The sequence below is a fragment of the Papio anubis genome, chromosome 6 (assembly GCF_008728515.1).
Source record: "Papio anubis isolate 15944 chromosome 6, Panubis1.0, whole genome shotgun sequence".
Lineage (NCBI taxonomy): Eukaryota > Metazoa > Chordata > Mammalia > Primates > Cercopithecidae > Papio > Papio anubis.
The window spans coordinates 11,208,452-11,231,438 of record NC_044981.1 but is presented as its reverse complement, the minus strand read 5'-3'; the positions used below and the strand labels follow the sequence as shown (position 1 = coordinate 11,231,438).

At 43.4% G+C, this 22,987-nt stretch overlaps 1 protein-coding gene and 1 long non-coding RNA gene across 4 annotated transcripts in view; one reads left to right on the top strand and one right to left on the bottom strand.

The window, feature by feature from the left end:
* LOC116275240 overlaps positions 1-22,987 on the bottom strand; it is a 106,722-nt gene that overhangs the window by 7,937 nt on the left and 75,798 nt on the right. The window lies entirely within an intron of this gene.
* NEDD9 (neural precursor cell expressed, developmentally down-regulated 9) overlaps positions 1-22,987 on the top strand; it is a 203,930-nt gene that overhangs the window by 140,289 nt on the left and 40,654 nt on the right. The window contains exon 1 of one of the 3 annotated variants that reach the window (XM_003897058.5): positions 13,308-15,587. The exons of the other annotated variants lie outside the window; for them this stretch is intronic. Coding sequence (XP_003897107.1) covers positions 15,576-15,587 — 12 coding nt within the window. The 5' untranslated portion in view covers positions 13,308-15,575. Of the gene's footprint in view, positions 1-13,307; positions 15,588-22,987 lie in introns of those variants that run through there. 3 annotated transcript variants of the gene reach the window in all.

Genomic DNA, 22,987 nt, shown 5'->3' with positions numbered 1-22,987 from the left:
AGCCTCCCGAGTAGCTGGGACTACAGGCGTCCACCACCTCGCCGGGCTAGTTTTTTGTATTTTTTTTTTAGTAGAGACGGGGTTTCACCGGGTTAGCCAGGATGGTGTCGATCTCCTGACCTCGTGATCTGCCCGTCTCGGCCTCCCAAAGTGCTGGGATTACAGGCTTGAGCCACCTCGCCCGGCCAAAATTGTGAATTTTATGTAGGTGAATTATATCCCAGTATAAACAAGTTTCTATTGCTTGGGTCAAATAGGGGATTGCCTACTTCTAAGGTCAAGTGTTATGAAAGGCGGAGCACCATTAGGGATTCATACATGGCAGACAATGGCGCCATGACCCCAGTGTTGAACCAGTAGAACTGACTTCAAGCATATTCAGGAAAAAGGACTCATCTAGAGAGGCTGGAGTCAATTTTAGGAGGACGGACTTACAGACTTGAGCTGAGTATGCAGGGAAGAATGAATTGACTGGAAGAGCAAAGTAAGAGATATTCCAAAGAGGAATTCAGAAGGAGGGAGAGATCATGATGCTCTCTTTACTTGGTTACTGTTTTAAACTTTCATTTCATATTGCAGTGTTTTCAAGGGGAGATGGGAAGATTGGACGTCTAGGCAAGGGAGTTGGGAGCACAAATCTTGTTTGGCGGGGCAGGGAAGAGCCACATTAGAACGTCCCTTCACAAGCAACCCTTATCTTGATGTAGGAGGTTGCAGGACACAGTCATCTGAGGCCCGGAAGCCATGAACAGTCACACATCGTTCATTCTGATACGTCTGAACTCCTGCATCCTAAGTCACGTAACTGGAGGTCAAGAGAGCCTGTTGCATAGGAAACATGTTGACTGGCCCAGCCTTTGCAGCCTTTCCTTTGTAACAGATGTCTAAGCTCTGTTTGAAACAAATGAGGTTCCTTCGTTTTAAGGACATAGAATGCTGCAAGGCAGAGGGGGAGTTTCCCGGGCTGCCATCTTGTTTTCTGCGGGTGTGAAGTGAAAAACCTCTCATTTTTGGTAAGCTGAGCAAAGCCCGAAAGCAGGAGCAAAATGGGTCCACACTCGAACTTTAAATGCCACTGTGAAAATTCAAGGCAGGCTTCATTGGCTAAACCGCAGTCTGTCACGGAGGCTTCAGCAAAAAATGCTGGCATGAGATCTTGATTATTCCATAATAGGCCACAGGATAGCAGCCGTACTGCCCTGCCAGGTAACTGGTGAAGCCCGGGGCCTGGGGGACCACATCATGATGGTTCATTCCTGGGACCTGGGATCCATCTGCCTTTGCCTGTCACTGGAACCCATGATAGCAGTGGACTGAGCCTGTCAGGGAGGACGAGAGAGATGGAAGCAGCCCAGGAACTCCCTCAACCTGAGGCAAGTTGTGCCTCTTCCCTGCTGCACTATGCCAGGCCCCGAGCCAGTATGGAAATGGCACTTAGGTTGATATCTTACATTCAGTTCATTTTGCTGGAATGTTCTATAAGCCCCCTCTTGGAAGTCTGGGTCCATGACATCCTTTTATCCTTTGATATTAACATTACTATTGTGGTAGCAGTATAGCACAGTATGACTGCTATTTACATATCCATCCCCATCCCTGCCCGTTCCCCCACCCAAAAAAAAAAAAATACTGTCTGCCCTGAAAAGAAGTGGTTTGGCATAGTGAAAGTTTTTAAATATCCATTTTCCAGATGGATATCCTTGTTAAATTTAAAAAGAAAAAGAAAAAAAAAAAAAACTAAACCATGTGGAATGCTCCTAAGTGAATATTATTGTTTACTAGACTTATTCTATCTTACGGCATTTTATGACAAAATATCAGCAAGCTCATAAAGAGGGCTTTTTTTAAGGTCCATAATCTTTCTAACCATAACAAAAGGGTGGTAAATATATTGTACAAGAGCACGATGGAAAAATGTGCTAAAGTATTTCCACAAATCAAATGTAGCACTTTGGCATTGGCTCTAAAGCATTAAATTTAGTAAATTAGAACCAGATGATTTTAAAATAGAAACTTACATAACTTTATGGTGTGATTTCTTTTTCCCCCAACACAAGTTTATCTTCCTGCAGCCGTGTTGGCTGCTACTGTAATAGGTATTTAAGAAGCTGGGCAGCCTCTAGGTATTATTCATCTTTGTAGCTCCCAAGGTGCCTAGCATTATGTTGGGCAATTAGTAAGTATTGGTGGATGGGTGAATGACATCTCAGTAGGGATTAACAAGTACTAGTTAATTGGCAAGGAAATGTAATATAAATATCTATACAGATCTACAGGTAGACAAAACGCTGCTGCTACCCCACACATAATAGTGAAAATATGTGTTGCTTTTCCTTTCATTGTTAAAGTTGTGGATTAAAATCAATGAACCTGAAATAAAAGGCTGGATCTTCTTCGCCTTTGGGTCACCGTGCTCCAAACCACCATCACCCTGGAATGTTCCTAATACATAAGTTTCATTTCTATTTCTGCCATCATAGCAGCCACGGAAAATGCTCCTTTTGGTCATGTCTCCCTCTCCTCCCACACACAAAGTTCACAATGTGGCTAATACCTTAAAGACAAGCTGGGAGTTCAACACAGCATATTGACTGAGTACCTTTAATCTCCAAGACCCTGTGTGTACTGCCACAGGGGGTGCAAATGAATAAGGTATAGTCTTTGCCTTCTAGGAAAATACTTCCTGGTAGAGGGTTAGTCAGCACGTTGTCATTGCAGGTGAAAAAAATCTAACTCATGCTAGGTTAGTCAGGAAAGTGTATTTATGGCCTTCTAAATTGAGTTGTGTAAGAGTAGACTTCAGGCATGGCTGGATCTAGAGGCACAGACAACAGGATTAGGGTTCTCTCCATCTCTCCACTCTAAATGTCTTTGCTTCTTTTTGCACATGGACTCATTCTCTCTTGCTATTGACTGTCTCTACAAGGGGAAAAAGATATTCACCACCAAACACGCATTTACAGTCTATGATCCAAAGACAGAGAAGCCGTCTCTCTCCCAGGCTTCCTATACAAATCTCAAAGAAGAGCTTGGATTGACTCCGCGTTACATGTCAAGTTCTCAGATTAATCACTATAGAAAAGAGGATGTATTCTATGACCAACCAGGCCTGAGTGGTGGTTGACTCTCCCTTTGTGGATGAATGAAAAGGAGGTGATTTATGTCTGAAATATTGATATTTAAATATTGATGTGGCTTGGCAGCTGATTGGATGTGGGAAGTAGTTGAGAGAAAGAAATAAAAGATCAGTCTGAGGTTTTGATTCTAGGTGACTGGTGGGGTCATAAATGGAAAGAGAATGGTTTAAAACAGATACTGTTTCAAAGGGAATTTACCATTCACATGTGTATTAATCAGGGTTCTCCAGGACACGTGTGTGTCTGTGTGTGTGCATGTGTTTGCGTGCATGCACGTGTTTGTGTGTGTGTGTCTAGAGAGAAAGAAAGTAAAAGATTGGTTTGTTTTCAAGGAATTGGCTCCAAGTCCAAAATCTGCAGGGTAGACCCATAGCATGTGGACCCTGGGAAGAGTTGACGTTGCAGCTTGAGTCTGAAGGCTGTTGGAACAGAATTCCCTCTTCCTCAGGGGACCTCAGTCTCTTTTCCCTGAAGGCCTTCATCTGATTACATGAGGCCCACCCACATGGTGGAGGGTATCTACTTTATGCAAAGTCTACTGATTTAAATGTTATCTCATCTATAAAATACCTTTATAGCAACATTTAACATCTAGACTAGTGTTTGATCAAATATCTGGGCAGCACGCATGGCCTATCCAGGTTAATACATAAAATTAATCATCCCAATATTTGACTCTAAGGAGCTTATGAGATGCCTCTGGAATATTTGGGTGCAGCAGAAAATGAGGGTTTGGAACTCAGAACACAGGTTAGGAGATGTGATTGTCATCAGAGTAAAAGTCATTGGAGAGCATGACATAGATGAGGGAGAAAATACACAAGGAAAAGGGGCTGAGAATGGAACCTTGAAGAAAGGCTCCGGAAAAGAAGACTGAAACATACTGGCAAGGGAAGTAGAAGAATCAGAAGAGCCCACTGCTGTGGAAACCAAAGGAGCTAATTTCATAACAGGGGAAATAACAGGGAGTTTCAGGAGTTGAGGGGAGATCAAAGAGTTGGCAGGCAGAGAACAGTCCCCAGCTTAGACAATGGAGGCTGGGGGTTCCCCTGAAGCAGGACTCCTCAAATGTGATCTGCAGACCTGCACCAGGCCACACACTGGACAGGCTCACCAACAGGTAGGTGCAGAAATGGCGAACTAGTGCTTAGAAGCTCTGACAGCCATTAGAGAAGAGTGATTTTTTATCAGCTGAATTCAGTTATCATCATGCTCATCATCATCATCATCAAGGCTGGCATTTTGCAAGTCGTTTTCATTTCTTTTTTCTAGTAATTTCAACACTACTCCTATTCTGTGCATCAATGGCTTTGATGGTTATTGGTGGAACAGGGGTCAGAAGCAGATGCCTGGAGGACTGAGCAGGAGGCCAGGATGCTGGACCACCCACTCTCTGGTCATGGCAAGTGAAAGATAGAGGGCACTTGGTCAGTGTTGGGGAAGGAGAGGTGGCAAGGGGAAGATCCTGAAGACCCAGAGAACATTGTTTGTGGCTCATATTCACTCATCCACAATAACAAAATGTAAAAATCTGGGGTATTTTGATAGCTCACTCAGCAGCACAGCCTGACTGGAGTTGGCCCGAGGTGATGTGTATTCTTTTAACCACTTGGCATGACTCTTTGTAGATTCGATTGCTGAAACATGCATGCTTTTGCTTATGGGACGCAGCCATGGATTTCACTGGGAGTGTCTTATAATATGTGGTATATGCTCTAAATCTCTTTCTAAAATCTGAAATATTCTGAATTCCACAAGCTCGTCTGGCCTCCAGCTTTTTGAACAAGGAACTGTGAATCTGTTTTCAGGGTAAGGAAGACCTGAACTTACTTGCAGAGAGAAGGGTGGGAAAGATTAGGGGGCACATGAGAGAGGGGATGGTTGGGGAGCTGAGTCCCAGAGTGGGCTTGAGAGGAGAGAAAAAATTGCACAGAGCTATCTGGATAAAAAGGAAGGACCTTTTTTTTTTTTTTTTTTTGCCTGGTGACCAGACTGCACAGGTGATGACTTTTGAAAACGTAGAGTAATTTTAAGATGGCAAAATGAAAACTGGGGGGAAGACATGGCCTCTGTCAGCTAGGCCCAGGAAGGTACAGCATTGCTTCTTGTCACTACTCTCCACCCCTCCTAAGACCAGAAGCTCCAAAAGCAGGTTAGAGCATGAATCAGGAGAACTGCATGCCCTGGGTTCAAAAGCACCCTTGCGACACTCCCTTGTCTACATCCTCAAGTCTGAAATCACAGGGTGCCAGGCCTTCAGCAAGTTAAGAGAACTTACGCTTAGTGCCTGTAAAGCTCAGGGGTACCAGTGAGCAAGACTTCAAGCCCTGTGCATGCTCCTTGCCGGGCCCCACTTCGGCTTTTTGTATAAAGAAGAGAGCTGCTCTTTATTTCCGGGCTTAGTGGGCAAAAAGCAATGCTCCGTCCATATTCCGTTCGGCAAGTCAAGGGTGGATACTGGTGTCTTTACCACCACCCAGTCCTCGGCCCACTCTGGCAAGGCATTCCTCTAGCAGACAAAATAAAAGACTGCTGATAGCTGGAGCACTTTGTTTGTTTTCTAAAACGAGTCAAACTCTTCAAAAGCTTGGCTTGAACTGTGCAGGGTGTGCTGTGTTCCCCACCACATTCCTCTCACCCGCCTCTCCACCAGACCTTGTATTATCCGGATTCCTTTTATGCGCTCATGAGCGCCAGCTGGCGGCTGCTTGGGCTGGCCAGACAGGCCAAGGGCCCCGGGGCCTGCTGGAGATTGTCCGGCCTCAGCCAATGAGAGAAGCGGGGCATGGGAGGGAAACCTTCTTAGGGCTGGGTCAGCTGGGCTCTTTTAGGGCACGAAGGGGAGAAAATGCATCTCCAGCCCCTGAAGAAATGATGCACCCTGGGCATTGCTAGTGGTCATTCGGTGTTTAAAATACTCCCTTCTCCCCCACTCTGTGCCGCCCCTACCTCCGCCCCTGGAGCTATGCTAGATGCCTGGTGTGGAAGATGACTTCCGGAGGCCAGTGTGCACTGGAGAATGGCAAAGCTCGGAAGTAGACTGAAAACAGAACATCTGACCCATCTAGGAACCTTAGGCACACAATCCATAAGCCTTTTCTGCTTAGTCCAACTAGACAATAGCAAGACGTGGAGAGTGGAAGAGGGCTACGAAGTCCCATCATATCACATGACATCATGCCATGGCAAGAAGGAAAGATCATGTCTTATGCCACATGACATCACATAGAAAGTGCTAACATGTATGCCAGAGAAGGCAGGAAGACTTTTCAAACGTAAGAACATACAGAGGAAGCACAGAGGGTTAGCAAGAAGACCTGATGCCTTCGCTCCCCGTCATTTAATAGGTATTTTGCACCAAGATGATTGTGTCGGGCAGTGCTTCCGGAAAGAGGGGACAGCCATTCTCATTTCAGCCATGGAATTCCTGTTTATTTGATATTGACAGATCACCTCAACCTTTGTAAAAATCCACAGTGTGAAGTTTCTATCAGCAGAAAAGATTTCCATCGGCCGGGCGCGGTGGCTCAAGCCTGTAATCCCAGCACTTTGGGAGGCCGAGACGGGCAGATCACGAGGTCAGGAGATCGAGACCATCCTGCTAACACGGTGAAACCCCGTCTCTACTAAAAAATACAAAAAAAAAACTAGCCGGGTGTGGTGACGGCGCCTGTAGTCCCAGCTACTAGGGAGGCTGAGGCCGAGAATGCCTTAAACCCAGGAGGCGGAGCTTGCAGTGAGCTGAGATCGCGCCACCAGCCTGGGCGGCAGAGCGTCTCCGTCTCAAAAAAAAACAAAAAAGAAAAGAAAAAGAAAAGATTTCCATGACAGTTTCATATAACAAGTTGTTTATTTGGACACACTAAAGCATGTAATAACAGAACATCTCACGGCTAGAGAAAACAGGAGAGGCGCTTTGCAGGCAGTCTGCACAATTTTACTATTAAACTCCTTTTTTTCCACTGAATTCCATGCCTTTACCTAGCTGGGGGCACATAAATACTAGAAATGTGAACCTTGCACATTTATGGAGATAAATAAGCCTAAATCTTTATGCGTTTCTAATTTTTCTTATCACTTCACCTTTAAGTTAATTTCTCCAAGTCCTTCATATAAAGAAAACGCTAAAATAGAGCTTCACAATTGCTTGTCACATTTCACTAGAGTCGAGTGCATTTATTTAACACCTAATTTAATCTGTCAACGTTTTTCAATTCCTTGAAGAAAAAAGGTAGCAATTAAGTATTCCACAGTTATAATAACACTAAACATCAAAACTTCACAATCGCACAGTTTTTTAAACATCAAGTCAAGATATTACCCATAATCACTCCACTTTAGGTGGTCTGGCTGGGTTTTTAGTAGCATGGTAGTGACACGGTTTTACATGTACTATTTCATGGTTTATCAAGAGCTAGGAGGGGCCTAAGACATCCCATTTTAGCACTTCACTCTTGGGAGAATTAAAAGCCACCTCAAAGAGATAGAAGGCGGAGAGCAGCAGGAAGAGGGCTCAGTAGGAGTGGTGGTTGTAAGGCACTGTACAGCGATAGCCTGCTCAAGCTCGGCTGAGTGGTAAGAGGCACCAGGCCCTCGTCAAGTCTTCACAGCGTGGAGATCCACCACATCGCTGTAACCTAGAAGATCTAGAGAAACCGCTTCCATTCTCTGCTGCCTAGCGCCCCACCCTCCCCAGGCAGCCTGTCCTTGAGAGCGAAATGAGTTAGGAGGGAACCAAATGAGAAGAAATTCAGGGATCATGAGTCAAGGAGGCCTTTTTAGAAAACACTACCCTCCATCTGCAGAAACACATTTCTTTCTTTTTTTCTTTTTTTTTTTTTTTTTTTTTTTGAGGCGGAGTCTCGCTCTGTCACCCAGGCTGGAGTGCAGTGGCGCAATCTTGGCTCACTGCAACCTCCGCCTCCTGGGTTCAAACGATTCTCCTGTCTTATCTTCCTGAGTAGCTGGGACTACAGGTGTGCACCACCACGCCCAACTAATTTTTGTATTTTTAGGGGAGATGGGGTTTCACCATGTTGGCCAGGATGGTCTCAATCTCCTTACCTTGTAATCTGCCCACCTCGGCCTCCCGAAGTGCTGGGATTACAGGTGTGGGCTGCCGTGCCTGGCCTATTATTTTTTTTTTTAAATATTGCCTTAACAAGTCTTTCAGAAAATAGAATGTGTTCCTAGGACACTGTTGCTAAAGAGGTAGCTGAGGGTAAGGTCGGGTAGCCTTCATAGGTCTCTTGTGCCAAAATATTAGTGGAGGGAAAGTGAATGAAAGCCCCATTTCACAGCATATAAGGAATCAAGCATTAAGATTGTTCTTAGGCTTTTCTCTAATAATAGGCTTTCATTCATTCCAAGAGCTTGACCAGTTCAGCAGATAAAAGAGGTTTATTGCCTTGAAGTGAGAAGAGCTCTTTCCCTTGCCATCTGAGAAGTGGCTTATTTTTTCCCCCTGTTGAATTCAGTGAAGGCCGTGTGCACAGAAAAGACACAGGGCTTTCAGTGGACAAAAGATGGGATTCAGTCACCGACATAGGTGCAAAACAGGATACAACAAAAGAAAAGACAGAACCCTCTTCTATAAATTGCTCAGAATCTCATTGTGGAGAAGCAACTCTCACAAAGGAAACCGTGTAAGGCAATACCAAGCACTGAATGGTGTGTCATACACATAAAACTGACTGGAGATCATATGCAGATTTTTTTATTTTTATTTTTTTAGAGACAGGGTCTCACTCTGTCTCCCAGGCTGCAGTGCAGTGGCACAAACACGTCACACTGCAGCCTCGACCTCCTGGGCTCAAGTGTTCCTCCCCACTCAGCCTCCTAAGTAACTGGGACTATAGGCATGCACCACCACACCTGGTTAATTTCAATTTTAATTTTAATTTTTGAAGAGATGGTGTCTTGCTATATTGCCCAGGCTGGTCTCAAACTCCTGGGCTCAAGCAATCCTCCTGCCTTGGCCACCCAAAGTGCGCGGATTACAAGTGTGAGCTACCGCTGGGTGCGGTATGGATGAAGATCACTTTAAATGGGTAGATTCCATGGCCTCATACTAAGCCTACTGAGGCTCATACTTAAAGGAGAGAGGCCTAGGCATTCCTTATTGTTTCTTAAGGGAAATCGGATTTGGGAAGCACTGACTTAGGCCACAGGTGATGAGAGTCCAGAGATACAGAGGAAGATTGGAGGGAGGAGAGCAACAATGGAGAGATTTTTCTAGGAAAGCTTTTATAAAGAAGATGGGGTACAAGTGGGAGGCATAATGGGATGTAGGTAAGCAGAGCCACAAAGGGTGGCAGAGTGATGAAAGAAGAACTACATAGACACAGGCTCGAACGTGCAAGTAAGGGGTGTGTGTATTTGTATTTACACTGCTGCATCAGCCCTCCTCACAACTCAAGAGCAATACCTGCTGTTTCTTAGTTGAGCTTAGTCCCACTAGGGTGGAGACTTGACCTTATTGAGCAGACAAACATGTGCTCAGATAATGAAGTGCATTAATTCATTCATTCATATGAAGAGAGGAAGCCTTTGGCAGCAGTATAGCTCCATGGTCAGGGCCACACAGACTCAGAAACCAGAAAACCTGGGTTCATAAACCAAACATGCCATCACCCTGTAAGTTGGCACATGCTGTAGAACTTCTCCAGTCTTGGTTTTGTGAAGTGTAAAGTAAGAACAATACAACCGACCTCACAGGGCTGTTACGTGAGATGAATATTAAATGGACTCATGCTTGTAAACATCTGGCACAGGGCCTGGCACCTGGGAGGGTTTCAGTGAAGGCTGAATGAACCAAGGTCAGTTAGATGGAAGGAGAAAACCAAGGGTCAGTTGGATTGAAGGAGAAAACTCTCAATGGCTGGTCTTTGGGGAGGTTTCTGGAGACTTGCAAAAGACTGGAAAAGTTGCTGCCTCTAATTATTTTTGAAATAACTTTGGTATATGTAGATTGTTTTTAAAAACTAATGTTAAACTAGAAATGATAAAACATGGCCCTAGAATTGTTCCTTTTTAGGACTGGACTTGTTCCTCTGGTCTAGAACCCACTCAGCTTCCAGATTGTTCCCCTGTAGATGTAGAAAGATCTGTACTTTATTCTGAACTCAGGCATAGATGTACCTTGCACTAATCTAGAGTGTGGGTCAGCAAACTTCTAGAGACAACCATATAATACTTTTTCTTTGGCTTTGGGGGCTTTGCCATCTCTGTGGCATCTGCTCAGAGTCTGCCATTACAGCTCAAAAGACATCCCTACATGAAATAGGGATGGCTGTGTTCCAATAAAACTTTATTTATAGACATCAAAATTTGAATTTCACATCATTTTCATGTCTCATCTTTGGTTTTTTTCCCAACCACTTAAAAATGTAAAAGCTATTCTTGGCTCATAGATGCAGAACTAGCAACAGGCCTTGAGTTGACTCTGAAAAGGTGCATCCTAACACCATTTTAAATAAATGGAAAACTCACAGCGAAACTCCAACACACAGGGGAATGTCTTCCCTGTTCCCTTCCTGGGCACCAAACTGAACCTCACGATAAATGTACGTTCTTTGAAGTTACATTTATCTTCTTACTCATTGATGCTGCAAGCATTTATGCACCTGGAAGGTATACAACAGGACAGGGGACACAGAGATGAACAAGATACCACCCTGTTCCCCAGGAGCACGTATCAGAGCTGGGGAAACAGACATCAACAAATCATCATGAGACAACGTGGAAAGCCCTTGTAATAGAGCCGTGTTCCAGTACAATGGGGGCATAGTGAAGGGAGGGAGGAGTTAGTTCTGAAAGGGCGAGGTGGGTAGGGTGGGGGTTGTAGACAAGGATACACAAAAGAGTTAGTGTTGAGGCCAAACTTGACAGCAGAAGAGTGAAGGGGGGTCATTCTCAGCAGAAGGGCCTGCCTGTGCAAGTCAGGAAGGTGCAAGCCCGTCTTGGAATCAGTAAGTTCCCCCCAACCCCACACCCCCAAGTATGGCTAGAGTGTGGGATGGGGGTGGGGGGTAGAGGGAGAAAGAAAGGGTGGATTCAGATGGTGGTCCACACCAAAGTGTCCGGATTTTGCTTGCTAAGCCATTGAAGTGTCATTAGGGGTTTTTAAACATGCTAGTAATATGATCGGCTCTGTATTCTAGGAATTAAACATGTAGTGATCAATGTGGAAGATAGATGACAGCAGGGAGTTAGGCAAAGACACTAAAAAGAAATCATTAGAATAGACTAGACCAAGAGATTCAGGGGCCTGACCTCACCACTGATGGCTGTTATAACTCAAGCTGGTGGGGCCCTGTGTGAGGCACTCAACCTCTCTGAGCGACAGCTCTGCCTTCTCTATGAGTGACTGGATTAGGTGATTTCCAAAGTCACTTCGTGCCCTCACATGCTCTTCACTCTTTGCCCTTCACTCTTAGAGAGCAGTCACATGGGTTCCTTCCAAGTTGTCAACAGAAATATTTCTTCCTTCTAGCTTCCTCTTGATTTTTTGCTGTATTTATGCCAGTGTCCAGTCGCAGCTGGAAAATCATTAGAATGGCATCCGGTGCCATTTCCCTGACTCCTGCCTGCACGAGCATCGGGAAGGAAGAGTGCTTGGTCGAGGAGCAAGCAGGTGGCAAGGATGACAGGCAGGGATGCCCGCCAGAGTGCTGGCAAGTGCAGGAGGTGGAGCCGGAGCCCCAGAGTTCTAGCCAATTTTAGGAGGGTCTCTATGGGAATACTAGGGCTGCTGCATAAATCAATTACATAGCCCAGTTTAAATATCATTTTTGCATCGGATAGTAATAAATGAGGAAGGGAATTGTTTCCGTATTCACTGGACAATTTGTGTTTCCCTGAAGAGTTTTGAGGGAAACCTACTAAATGACATGAATAAAGTAACAACTATCTGCATTATTTAAGCTGCATTAAGACAGCCTGCTGTCCTTGAGTGTTTAACAAAACAGAGAGAAATAGATTACTCCCTGCTCGAAACACCGCAGAGGCTTCATGTCACACTCAGGAAAAAATCCAAGCTCCCTACCACCTACCTCTCTGAGCTCATCCTCTCCATCCAGCCCTGCGTACACCACGCTAAGCACACCGGACAGCTTGCTGCTCTCAGACACACTAAGCTCATGCCTACTGCGGGCCCTTTCCCTGGGTCACTTCTGTCCCGAATGCTCATCCCTCAGATCTCTGAGTGGCTGGATCCCTCAAATTATTCAGATTTCTGCTTAAATATCATCTCCTCAGCGGAGCTTCCCTGACCACTTTATCTAAAATAATACACATCCTGTCCCACCCGAGTCTGTTTTCCTCCAGCCATTTTTCCTGCTTAATTTTTCTTCATAGCATGTATCACTGCAAATCATATTATACATTCATTTAATTATTTTCCTCAACTCTCACTAGACAGTAAGCTCCATGAAGATGGGAACTTTGTCTGGGCTATTGCTGTATCCTCCCCTCCTAGAAAGGTACCTGGCACATGCTAGGTGCTCTAGTGATAATAGTTCAGTGACAAAGCTGCCCTATGAAAGAATGGCACGCAGAGGAGGGGGTTCCTCCAACTTTTTCTCAATGCCTACCACACTTATCAACAGTAGTCTAGTAGTAATACTAGCTATAATTAATACAATAATTAAATAATAATCTACAGTAGAATATAACACTAATGTCATATAAAATATTAACAAAATAATATATCATAAATTTGATATTAATATTAAAATAATAACTAATAGCAGTAATAAGAATAAGCAACCATTTACAGTCTTATAATGTAACAAGTACTACTAAATTCTATCCACATTATCTTATTTAATCCTCATTATGAGGCTAGCAGGTATTATTATTTTCTCTGTTTCATAGTGAAGGACATCAAAATTAAGAAGTTCAACTGGCCAGGCACAGTGGCTCATGTCTGGAATTCCAGCACTTTGGGAGTCTGAGGCGGGTGGACCACCTGAGGTCAGGAGTTTGAGACCATCCTGGCCAACCTGGTGAAACCCAGTCTCTACTAAAAGTACAAAAAATTAGCCAGGCGTGGTGGCGGACACATGTAATCCCAGCTACTTCGGAGACTGAGGCAGGAGAATTGCTTGAACCCGAGACGCGGAGGTTGCAGTGAGCCGATACTGCACCACTGCACTCCAGCCTAGGCAACAAGAACGAAACTTTGTCTCAAAAAAAAAAAAATTAAAAATGTTTTGAGGTTCCAGCACAGGTTTACCTGATTCCAAAACCCTTGTGCTTTCCTTTATGCAACTCACTATATACTGACCCAAACCTTCTTGAAATGAATGTCGGGACATGTGTCTTAATTACCTTACAGGACAGAAACAGGAAAGCAGGTGGGCCACTTGTTGGGAACCAAGCCCTCTAGCTAGAGAATGAAATTACAAAAACTGGCAGCACAGACTTTTGGAAACTGTTTGAAAACATTAAAATAGAATAGGACAGCACTCATTTACTCAACGATACTCATCAAACAAAACAGAAAGAGGATTCAGCTTGACCACTTAGGAAGCCAAAGGAATGTTATCTAGATCTCTTGGAGGCCACCAGACTCATCTTACAGATGGGAAGGGCTTTGAATCATTGTCCTCCTTTATCCAGGCAGACACCAAAAACGATTTCCTGCAAACTAACGACTCTCCAGTCAGTCTGCAGGATTCTTAGGGAGATCTTTACAATGCAATATGCTGCATGCTTAATATGTGTTCAGAAAGGCCTTGCACAATTGCTCAGGCTTATTTTTGCTCTAAGGACAAAAGAGGAAAAGTAAGGCCTAAGACAGGTTGGAACAGGTATGTCAGCCTCGTTAGGATGGCCTGGGGGGTCACGTCCCTGGAATCGGTGCCACTTTGAACTGCAAACGAACCTGCCAACCCTGCATCTGGAAACCACTTTTGTAGGACAGCTGCTCTCTCATTCCTTTTGCTTAGATCATAAAAGTAGAGTTTTCATCCATTGGGAATTTGTGTGTTACAGGCAAAGGGAATCAGATTCTGATCCAACTTGGTCAGGAAAAAAATAATAATAATAATAAGGGCTGATTTTTCCATCCAAGTCATGTAGTCTGGTTGGAGTGCATCCCACTCGGGGACAGCTATTGTCTGGATTCACCAAGTCTCAGTCTTGCCCAGGAAAAAGGAATTTTTTGCCTCACTGCTCTATCCTTGAGAAGAGTTGCAGAAGGTGACTATTTCTGTTTTCTGGGTGATTCTCTTTCTCTATAGAAATCCTAAAGTGGAACCTTTATAGAAATTATGTTCTGTGCTTCACTGGACAGACTGGTCTTTTAAACCAGGCTCATCAAACACTGGGCATTTTCGTTTCCCTGAATAATAAGTGTTGGTGGGTTAATGGGTCATCCTCAGGACAGAGGTCAGAAGGAAAAACACTGCAGTGTTCAAAGCTGGAGCTAGAAATGCCAGCCGTCAAAAAACACAGAACTCAGTGGACGGTGATGATGTATAGGGCGTGCACTGGCCAACCCCATCTGAGAGGTCACATCTAACCTTTATCCTCAGCAAAGCCACTGAAGGTCGCTCAATATGTGTGACCTGCAACTCTGAGGCCCTGGTGAGAAGCTGTCCAGGAAAACGCTGGTGCGTGTGCTAGAGGGTTCCTTTTCACTAAGGGAGAATTGTCTTCCAGCTCCTTGTAGACTGACATCGCGAAGTACTTTGAACGTTGAAAAGAACAAAAAAAGCAAACAGTCACACACACACAAAAAGGAGGCGGGAGGAGGGGGAAAGAAAAAGGGACAGAGAGAGAGAGAGAGAGAGAGAGAGAGAGGTATCAGCAGGGGTGGTTAGTAAAAAGGGGCCCGGAGACAGAAAACCTTTTGTTCCGGGAGTTCGTTTCATGTAGAGATTGTGAGGTGAATGGCTTTGAAACGAAATGGGTTTATGAAGGAGTTGCTAGATCACAGGAAGCGCGACTGTCAGACTGCTTTTGTGAATTCAGTTTCTTTAAAATTTGGGTTAATCTTAAAAAGAATGTATCTCCTTTTCCTGTTCTTTCTCTTTCTTTCTGTCTTCTCCTTTGGCGGGGGCTGGGGGACAGAGTAAGGTTCAAGACGGCTCCCCACTTTCCGTTTTATTTTCCACCCTCTGATAAAGCAAAAAGAAGAGATCACATTACAAGTTCTTTGTCAGTTTTTCAGAATTAGGGGTGGGCAGGGCCTGAGCAGTACCTTGTCCCACTAGCCAATGGCGGGGCGGCATGCAAATGAGGTCCGCGATCAGCCTGCCTCAGTCACAACAGTGAGCTCAGAGACTTTGGGGAGGCGCTGCGACTGAGAAGCGGCGCTGTCCGGGACCTTCTCGATTTCCTCTAGCGCTGCACTCAATGGAGGGGCGGGCACCGCAGTGCTTAATGCTGTCTAACTAGTGCAGGAAAACGGCTCAACTCAACGCCGCCGAAATGAAGTATAAGGTAAGAGAGTGCCTTTTACAGGTTTCCTTGCAAGCTGAAGGCTGTGCCTGCGGGTGTGTGCGTGTGTGTGCGTGTTCCCTACTGTGACAGTCCCTTGTGCGTCCGGAGAGTTCTAAGATGGGTCTGGGTCACTGAGGTTGGCATGTAAGCAGGCAAGCAAAGACCCACTCCAGGGGTTCACAGTACTCCCGAGTCCAGCTGCTCTGAAAGTTGCCGGGGAAATACCTCGGTGAGAAGTTAAGACTTGGAGCCGCTTCACAGCAGCCACTGGAGACCAGAGGGTGTCTGACTTGAATCGCGGCAGGCATTGGCTCAAGTCTCCTCGGCTTCCCCAGGCCTGGCTTCCACTGCCCTGGGGAGCAGTAATAAGGGAGGAATGAGGACTGCATAGTCTCTCTCAGACTGGCTCTTAGTGCAAAGTTTTCCAGCCTTTCCTTTAATCCTTTGGTCTTGGAAGGAGCATGCCATATGCACTTTTGGTGGGAGAAATTAAAAGCCCAGATTACACAGCTGAGGATGGAAAGGGTTGACATCCTTTTGTGATATTGGATGTAGGAATAAATAAGTATGAGCCATTTCTTGAAAACATTTTTATTGGAGTTTGAATGGGGTGAGAGTGTGACTGCTCAGGCTGGCTCACTGTGCCTGAAAGCTTACCGAGTGTCATAGTCATAGTACTTCAGCAGCGTTATTTTCCAGTGCATTTTACACCATTGTTTGTGTATTTTTCTTGCCAAAAGGATATTTGACTTGCTCCATATATTCCCCCCTCCCTTTTTTTTTAAGTCACTCCCATCTAAGGAGGCAAGCAGCTTCCAGGGGACACAAAGAAAGCTGACTGCAATGAATTGGGCATGGATTTTTCTTGAATGATGAATAGATATGAGTGCTAGTGCTACTATTTTATTTTATGCTATTTTAAACAAAAGTGTTATTATTAAGATGGATTTGGGCAAGGGTGCTAGGCTTTTGGATTGACAATTTATATTAACTGTACACTAGCTGGAAGCTACTTCGCTTTTTTTCTAAATTTTTCTGGTCCATCCTTTTTTGATGTAAGGTTGTAAATACTTGGTCTAGCTGATAGCCACTGACTAGCCTTAATAATAAAGCTTTTGTTCAAAAACTGTGAACTTTATTCAAAAGCTTTAAATCTAAATGTCGAGAGTCTTTATTGTAATGCCTACATTACCACTGTCTGAAGACACAGGTATCAGCTATTTCTGTTTTATCAGCTATTATCTTCTTCAGTAGGGAAGATCAGAGGAAAGGGTCATCCTGAAGACTATTAATATTGACTTTAGGATGCAACCAGAAACAAATCCCTCTACCTGGCAGGAAAGTTATCTTTCTTAAAGTGGGTCACCCCATATTTCCTTATTTAGAACAATGATAGGACCAGATATTACTCAGCCTGGAGTGACTTTTTTGCTCCTCCTTTCCTTGTTGTTGAATAAGAACTGGCTTGCAGAATAAAAGAGAAAGTATGTTCATGTGTCTATTATTGGAAAGTATAAGTGGCTGAAAAACATTGAGTGCCGTAATCTAGAAAGTGACAAAAGTGACAAAGTCTCAAGTCACTTTTGTTCAATGATCTCATCGTGTTTAGCTTTACTCTTTATGGAAAGAAAATCTAAAGGCAACCGATAAAGTGACTGACAATGTAAACTGCAATTGGCATTCATGGAGAAACCTGCTTCTCCACTGGGCCTTACTGGTGCTGAACACTATGCCAAATGATGTAAACACACGATTTTTATTAGCCTGGGGGCAACTTCACCAGCAAAGAAGCTAACTTCTCTGATCGGACAAATGACTTACGCCCTATGATGACTACTAAATCAACCAACAACTGAAGAAATCCACTTTCCTTTTTTATAAAGTTTTCTTTCTCTCTCTTTAATAATGAACAGCTTTACTTCAGGAAAGGATTTTGTTATTGTAAGTAGAGGAGAGACACAAAGGTAATGACGTAACATTAATTGAGACTTACTGTGACAATACAAGATTGTCATATTCAACTCTCCCAATAGCTCTATAAGGTGGATATTATTTTTATACTCAATTTCAAATGACACAGAGAGGCTAAGTAATTTATCTAATGCCACACAGCTAGAAAGTGGTGAGCTGGGATTAGAACTAAGGCGATCTGGCTCCAGAACTCATGACTTGAACCACTATTAAGAGAAAGAACCATCGTTGACCTCTCTAAAATATGGCTAGTGTTTTCTTTTCCCAGAAAGTTTAAGACTATTTCATCCCAAGTATTCCTGCAGGATAATTTCTTTTTAAGAGAGTAGCTCTACAAAGTAAAATGAAATGCACGCTTGGCAGGTATTTGTTTAACTTGAGCCACTTAGGTAGTAAAACCAGATAATTATTAGATTGTAAAATCCCGGAGACAAGAATTATCTTTAAAATACTACGTTGCTCTATGCACTGTAAATTTAGCACAGATCTTAAAATGTTCACTGAAAGACTTATGAAACAGGCCCTATAAGATTTTTTGTCGTTGTTAACCTGATTATCTGGTTTGGCTGCCCCAGGGATCACAACTTCAGAACAACAAACCTTCACTTATTTTGCACTTAACATACACAGCTTCAGGCCAGGCAGCAGCATACTTGCAACAATCCCGAGAACTGTGGAATGTAAGCTATTACTCTGGACAGACATTTCTGGTTAGTACATATCTAGTCTGTCTTTACTTCCCTATATGTTTTTTATTTGTCCACAGGAAGGTTGCAGTCACTGTCATATGTACTTAATTTTCCATTTCTCTTAGAAGGGATTCAGCCTGTGGTTATGTGATGGTAAATTATGGGGGCTTCATTTATTAAGAGTTTTCTACAAAATCCCCTTCACATACAGAGCATGTTCTTAATTGGGCGGGGGCTGGGGGGTTAGGGGATTGCCTCGATGGCCTTGGTTTGCTTACCCAGTGAAGGCTGCTCCTTAGGGTCTGGAGGTGTATGGTTGTGCTGTTTGCCGGGAGGGTGATGGAAGGGTCTCTGAGCAGCTGTGTTTGAGCAGAAGCCCCGAGAACCCGCCCCATTTGTGCCTGCCAGGCCCGAGGCCCCGCCCACCTCAGGCCCAGCCCTGGCCGGGGCTCAGCAGCCACTTGGCCTGGCCGCTAATGGCTGAGCAGAGATGCTTCTGTGGCTTTGCCAAATTTCTGAGCCCTTACGTGCCTACATTAAAATTCTAAATTATTTATCTCGTCTACCATACAATAAATTCATTCTTTAACGTTTTGACTGAAGAAAAATTACAGACGGAGCTTACAATGCCATTAAGAAAGCTGCATTCTGAAAGTCAGAGCCTTGCGTTCTGGTTGAATGCAGTAGGTCAGGGAAAGGAGAACGTGTGTGCTGAGAAACCGTGTGCTTTGGAAGGGACTTTGAAAGTATTCGTATTTTCTCAAGCAAGACTGAGGAAAATAATGACAGACAGTCTTTGATTTAGTCAATATGGTCATGTATAACCTATAAAATTCCCAATTATTTCCTTGCTTTGATATTTTGGTTTAAAATGCTTTATTTTTCTCTATACAATTTTTGCAACCAATCCAAATGTAGGACTCCTGCCCTTTTCCTTTTTAAACCTTGTATGAGATCTATGGATTTAAAAGCACTAAAACTTGCTTTGAAAAATATCAACTTGGTTATTTATGTATTTATGCATTTATTTATTTATTTGTTTATTTATTTAGCAAACCCATTTGCAGAGCTAAATGGCTTAACTGCACAGAGATAAAAGCCTTTGGAGAACTGAAGGTGCCTGATAATACCAAATTTAGCAAGTTGCACAGTGCGTAACATACCAAGGATTCCTTTAGCATCCTTTCCTTGCTGGGATACACGTCAGTCCTGTTCTCAGAATTCAGTGACTCCCTGTCTCTCCCTTCACTCCAGTCTTCTGAAAAAAACACCTTCCTCTCCACTTTTCTTTTTTTCTGTTTTTGATGTTGAGTCTCACTCTGTTGCCCAGGCTGGAGTGCAGTGGCACCATCTCAGCTCACTGCAGCCTCTGCCTCCTGGGTTCAAGCGATTCCTCTGCCTCAGCCTCCTGAGTAGCTGGGTTTACAAGTGCCCGCCACCATGCCCGGATAATTTTTGTATTTTCAGTAGAGACGGGTTTCACTGTGTTGGCCAGGCTGGTCTTGAACTCTTGACCTCAGGTGATCCACCTGCCTCAGCCTCCCAAAGTGCTGGGATTACAGGTGTGAGCTACCACACCCGGCCTTTTTGCAAATTTCCTCCCTCTTTCGTGCTTTTATAACCTCACCGGTTCTTCTTCTTCTTCTTCTTCTTCTTTTTTCTGCTTCTTCTTTTCAGGCTTTCTTTATGCTTCTTTAATACTGACTTCGGTAGGTCTTACTTCCAACCCGTACTCTCCAGGCCCCTCACTGCCACCTGTCTATTGCTGCCCCCTCGCCCCCGACACATGGATGTGACATCTTTAATGCACATCCTGTAGCCCTCATTTTTCCTTCTCCTTAGACTCTGCTATGGGAAATCCTGGTCCGCTGCCCGCATTCATCTACCTGTCTCTTTGTGCTTGCATGACTTGAGAGGCCCGTCAGTCCCGCTAGTAAAGTCTCCTCATCCAGCCACTCTGTTTAAACAATCAGACTCTGAAACCTTTGTCTCCAGGACTGCCCTATAATCCCTAAAATAGGCTGTTATGGTTTTCCCCTGCCCTACTCTGTTAGCACTACCTTACTTATTAACCTCTTTCAATCAAATCATTATCTAAAGGATACATGTAACTCAGATAGGTTGCCTACTGGGCCTGTTTAGTTTTAAGTAAACCCCACTGAATATAAGAGACCCACCCTTTATTTGTACGTAGAGGCAGACTGATCGAAAAGTCCTTGAATAAAAAGCATGATCTAGGGTCTGTGAGGTTTTGAGGGGGCTGAGACTTGGTCTTTTATGCTCTTGTATTACAGACATGATAGCGCATGGGCTTTGGAGAAAGGCATTTCTGTTCCTTATGGCTTATAGCTCTGTGACCTTAGGCAAGTTAAGCTCTCTAAGCCTCATTTTACAGCATTATCTGTAAAATAGGGATAAGAATAACTGCCTCATACTATTGTTCCAAGACCTGAGATAATATATGAATGAAGTACTTACTATGGCTCTTGGCATATAGTAAGCAGACAATGCTAGCTGGCTCCAGTTCTCTTTGTATAGTAGATGCTCAATACATGTTGAAAGGATGGTGTGTACTCAAGACTTGGTGACAGAATTATGTCAAAATCCCAGTTGCTAGGTTGAGATGGCTGAGTATTGTTGAGTATTCCCTGGGCCTGGATGTGTATTGTAAGCATACGATCCTAATAGCATATAGCCCCGCTTGCTAAAATTCTTTTGCCTTGGTTCCTTCATTATTGTTCATTGGACTCAATATTCCTGAAATTATAAGCCTTTGCTCACAGGAGATAAAATGTATACACGAATAGCCATTTAAGAAGATCTTAACACTATATGGCGTAGTAAAAAAAAAAAAAAAATTGGACTTTGTTTCAAATCCCACTTTTGTTACTTTCTAACAGTATAATTTTATGCAAGCTACTTTAAACCCCCTTTTCCTCATTTATAAAATGGGAATAATACCTGTCTTATCAGATAGTTATAGGATATATGACAATTGTCCTTTCCAGCAGATAGTAGGCATTTAATAAATGGCAGCTATTATAGGATGTTATATACACATACACACAAAGATATACAGATATATAAATATGGAAGTTTTATATAGATAAAAGTTTAAGAGGAAACATTCACTAGAATTGTTTACCCATAACACAAATATCAGTGAGGAAAAGAGAAAGGCATCAATTAGAAAAACCAAAGGTAAAATCCAAAGAATGTAAGTTGGGAGTACATGAGAAGTTCAGGGTAAAATCTCTTATCCAACCGCAGTCAATTAGAATGACATAAATGTAAAGTAAGAGGTCTTGGTTGTCTATGTTTAGATCATTTTAGGGTCAGAAAGAAATCGAAACAAATTGGTTTGAAATGCCAACCACTAGGACCAAGGCAATACTCTGCAGGAACATATAAGCTGAATTACCAGGACTTCTCACTAAGACAAATAAAACAGCGCCATTGGAAAGAAATACTATATTTCTAACTTAAAATGCCAGAGAGTAACTGACGGTTTCCTAGGTGATAGATGATTGCAAAGAGTACGGGCATGAAAAGGGGACACACACACACACAAAAAAAACCCTGTTTATACTTTGCCAACAACACCCCCTCCATCTTATTTACTTTGAACATTCCAGCCATCTCTCTGCAGTAATTCCTGCTGGCTAATGAGGACTCCACACAGCTAGGGAACATGACGGCCTGCAAAGGCCTATTTTCCAGAACAATCTGCATTTTAAGATAAGTGACCTTGTTGGTGACCTTTTCTACCCTTCGCTGGAAAAGGTGACTCTCTTAGAAGACAGTTTGACTAAACAATGAGATCTAGGTGAATGCGAGGAAGATAGAACAGGCACTCCAGAAATATGGATAGTGGTGGTGTTGAGAGCAGTTTTTCATGGTTGAGGTAGGGAGTGGAGGCAGCTCTCACGGAGATGTTAAAGTTGCCAGTGTCCAATACATATGCCTGGGCCCCACAATGGACTACCAAATCCCAGTTATTCTTTAAAAAAACAAACAAACAAAAAAACCAGCTAGTATCTTTCTCCCTAATCCCCTCCCTAACCACTACTGCTGCTTAAATGGTGTCTAAGTAGGTAGTTCATGATCCTCAGTCAAAGCCTGGGTCCAGTGATTTGCAAGTGTCATGATTGTTGGCAAATCTCAGTCTTGCGAATTAGAATTCCCCTGATATGTCTCACATGTCAAGGTAATAGTTATATGATGTTGCCAAAAACGTCCCTCATGTGAAATGTTCTGTTTACGCCCACCGGAAACAAAGATTGAGCAACCATGAATATGTAAAAGTGAAACCATTTCAAGCAACAAAAATATTTGATAGCTATTTTGAAATTAATTTTAATTCCTTTTTTTAATGTGTGTGGGTGGTTGACGTGGGGGCAGTGGATGGATTAATTATCTGTGAAACCCAATAGAAAGTTGCAGTAACCAAAACACAAGTAAAGTTCATATTTGAACCAGATCTCCTGTCTACTTATTAAGGCATTATGCATTTAGATAACATGATGTGTCATTAATGTTTTTCCTCGTATTTTTTGGTTAGGCAGAAACCTTGTGCTATCACTTGGTAACTGTGAGTTAGCCTTAATCTCAATGATTCATAATAGTCCATTTGTTTTCCTTAGTTGAATGCCTTACTCCCACAGGAGATGAGGCTAACTGAGGACTCAGCTAGAGGACTCTTTAAGAATGAGCTGGGCTTATCTGCCCCCCAACACCCTC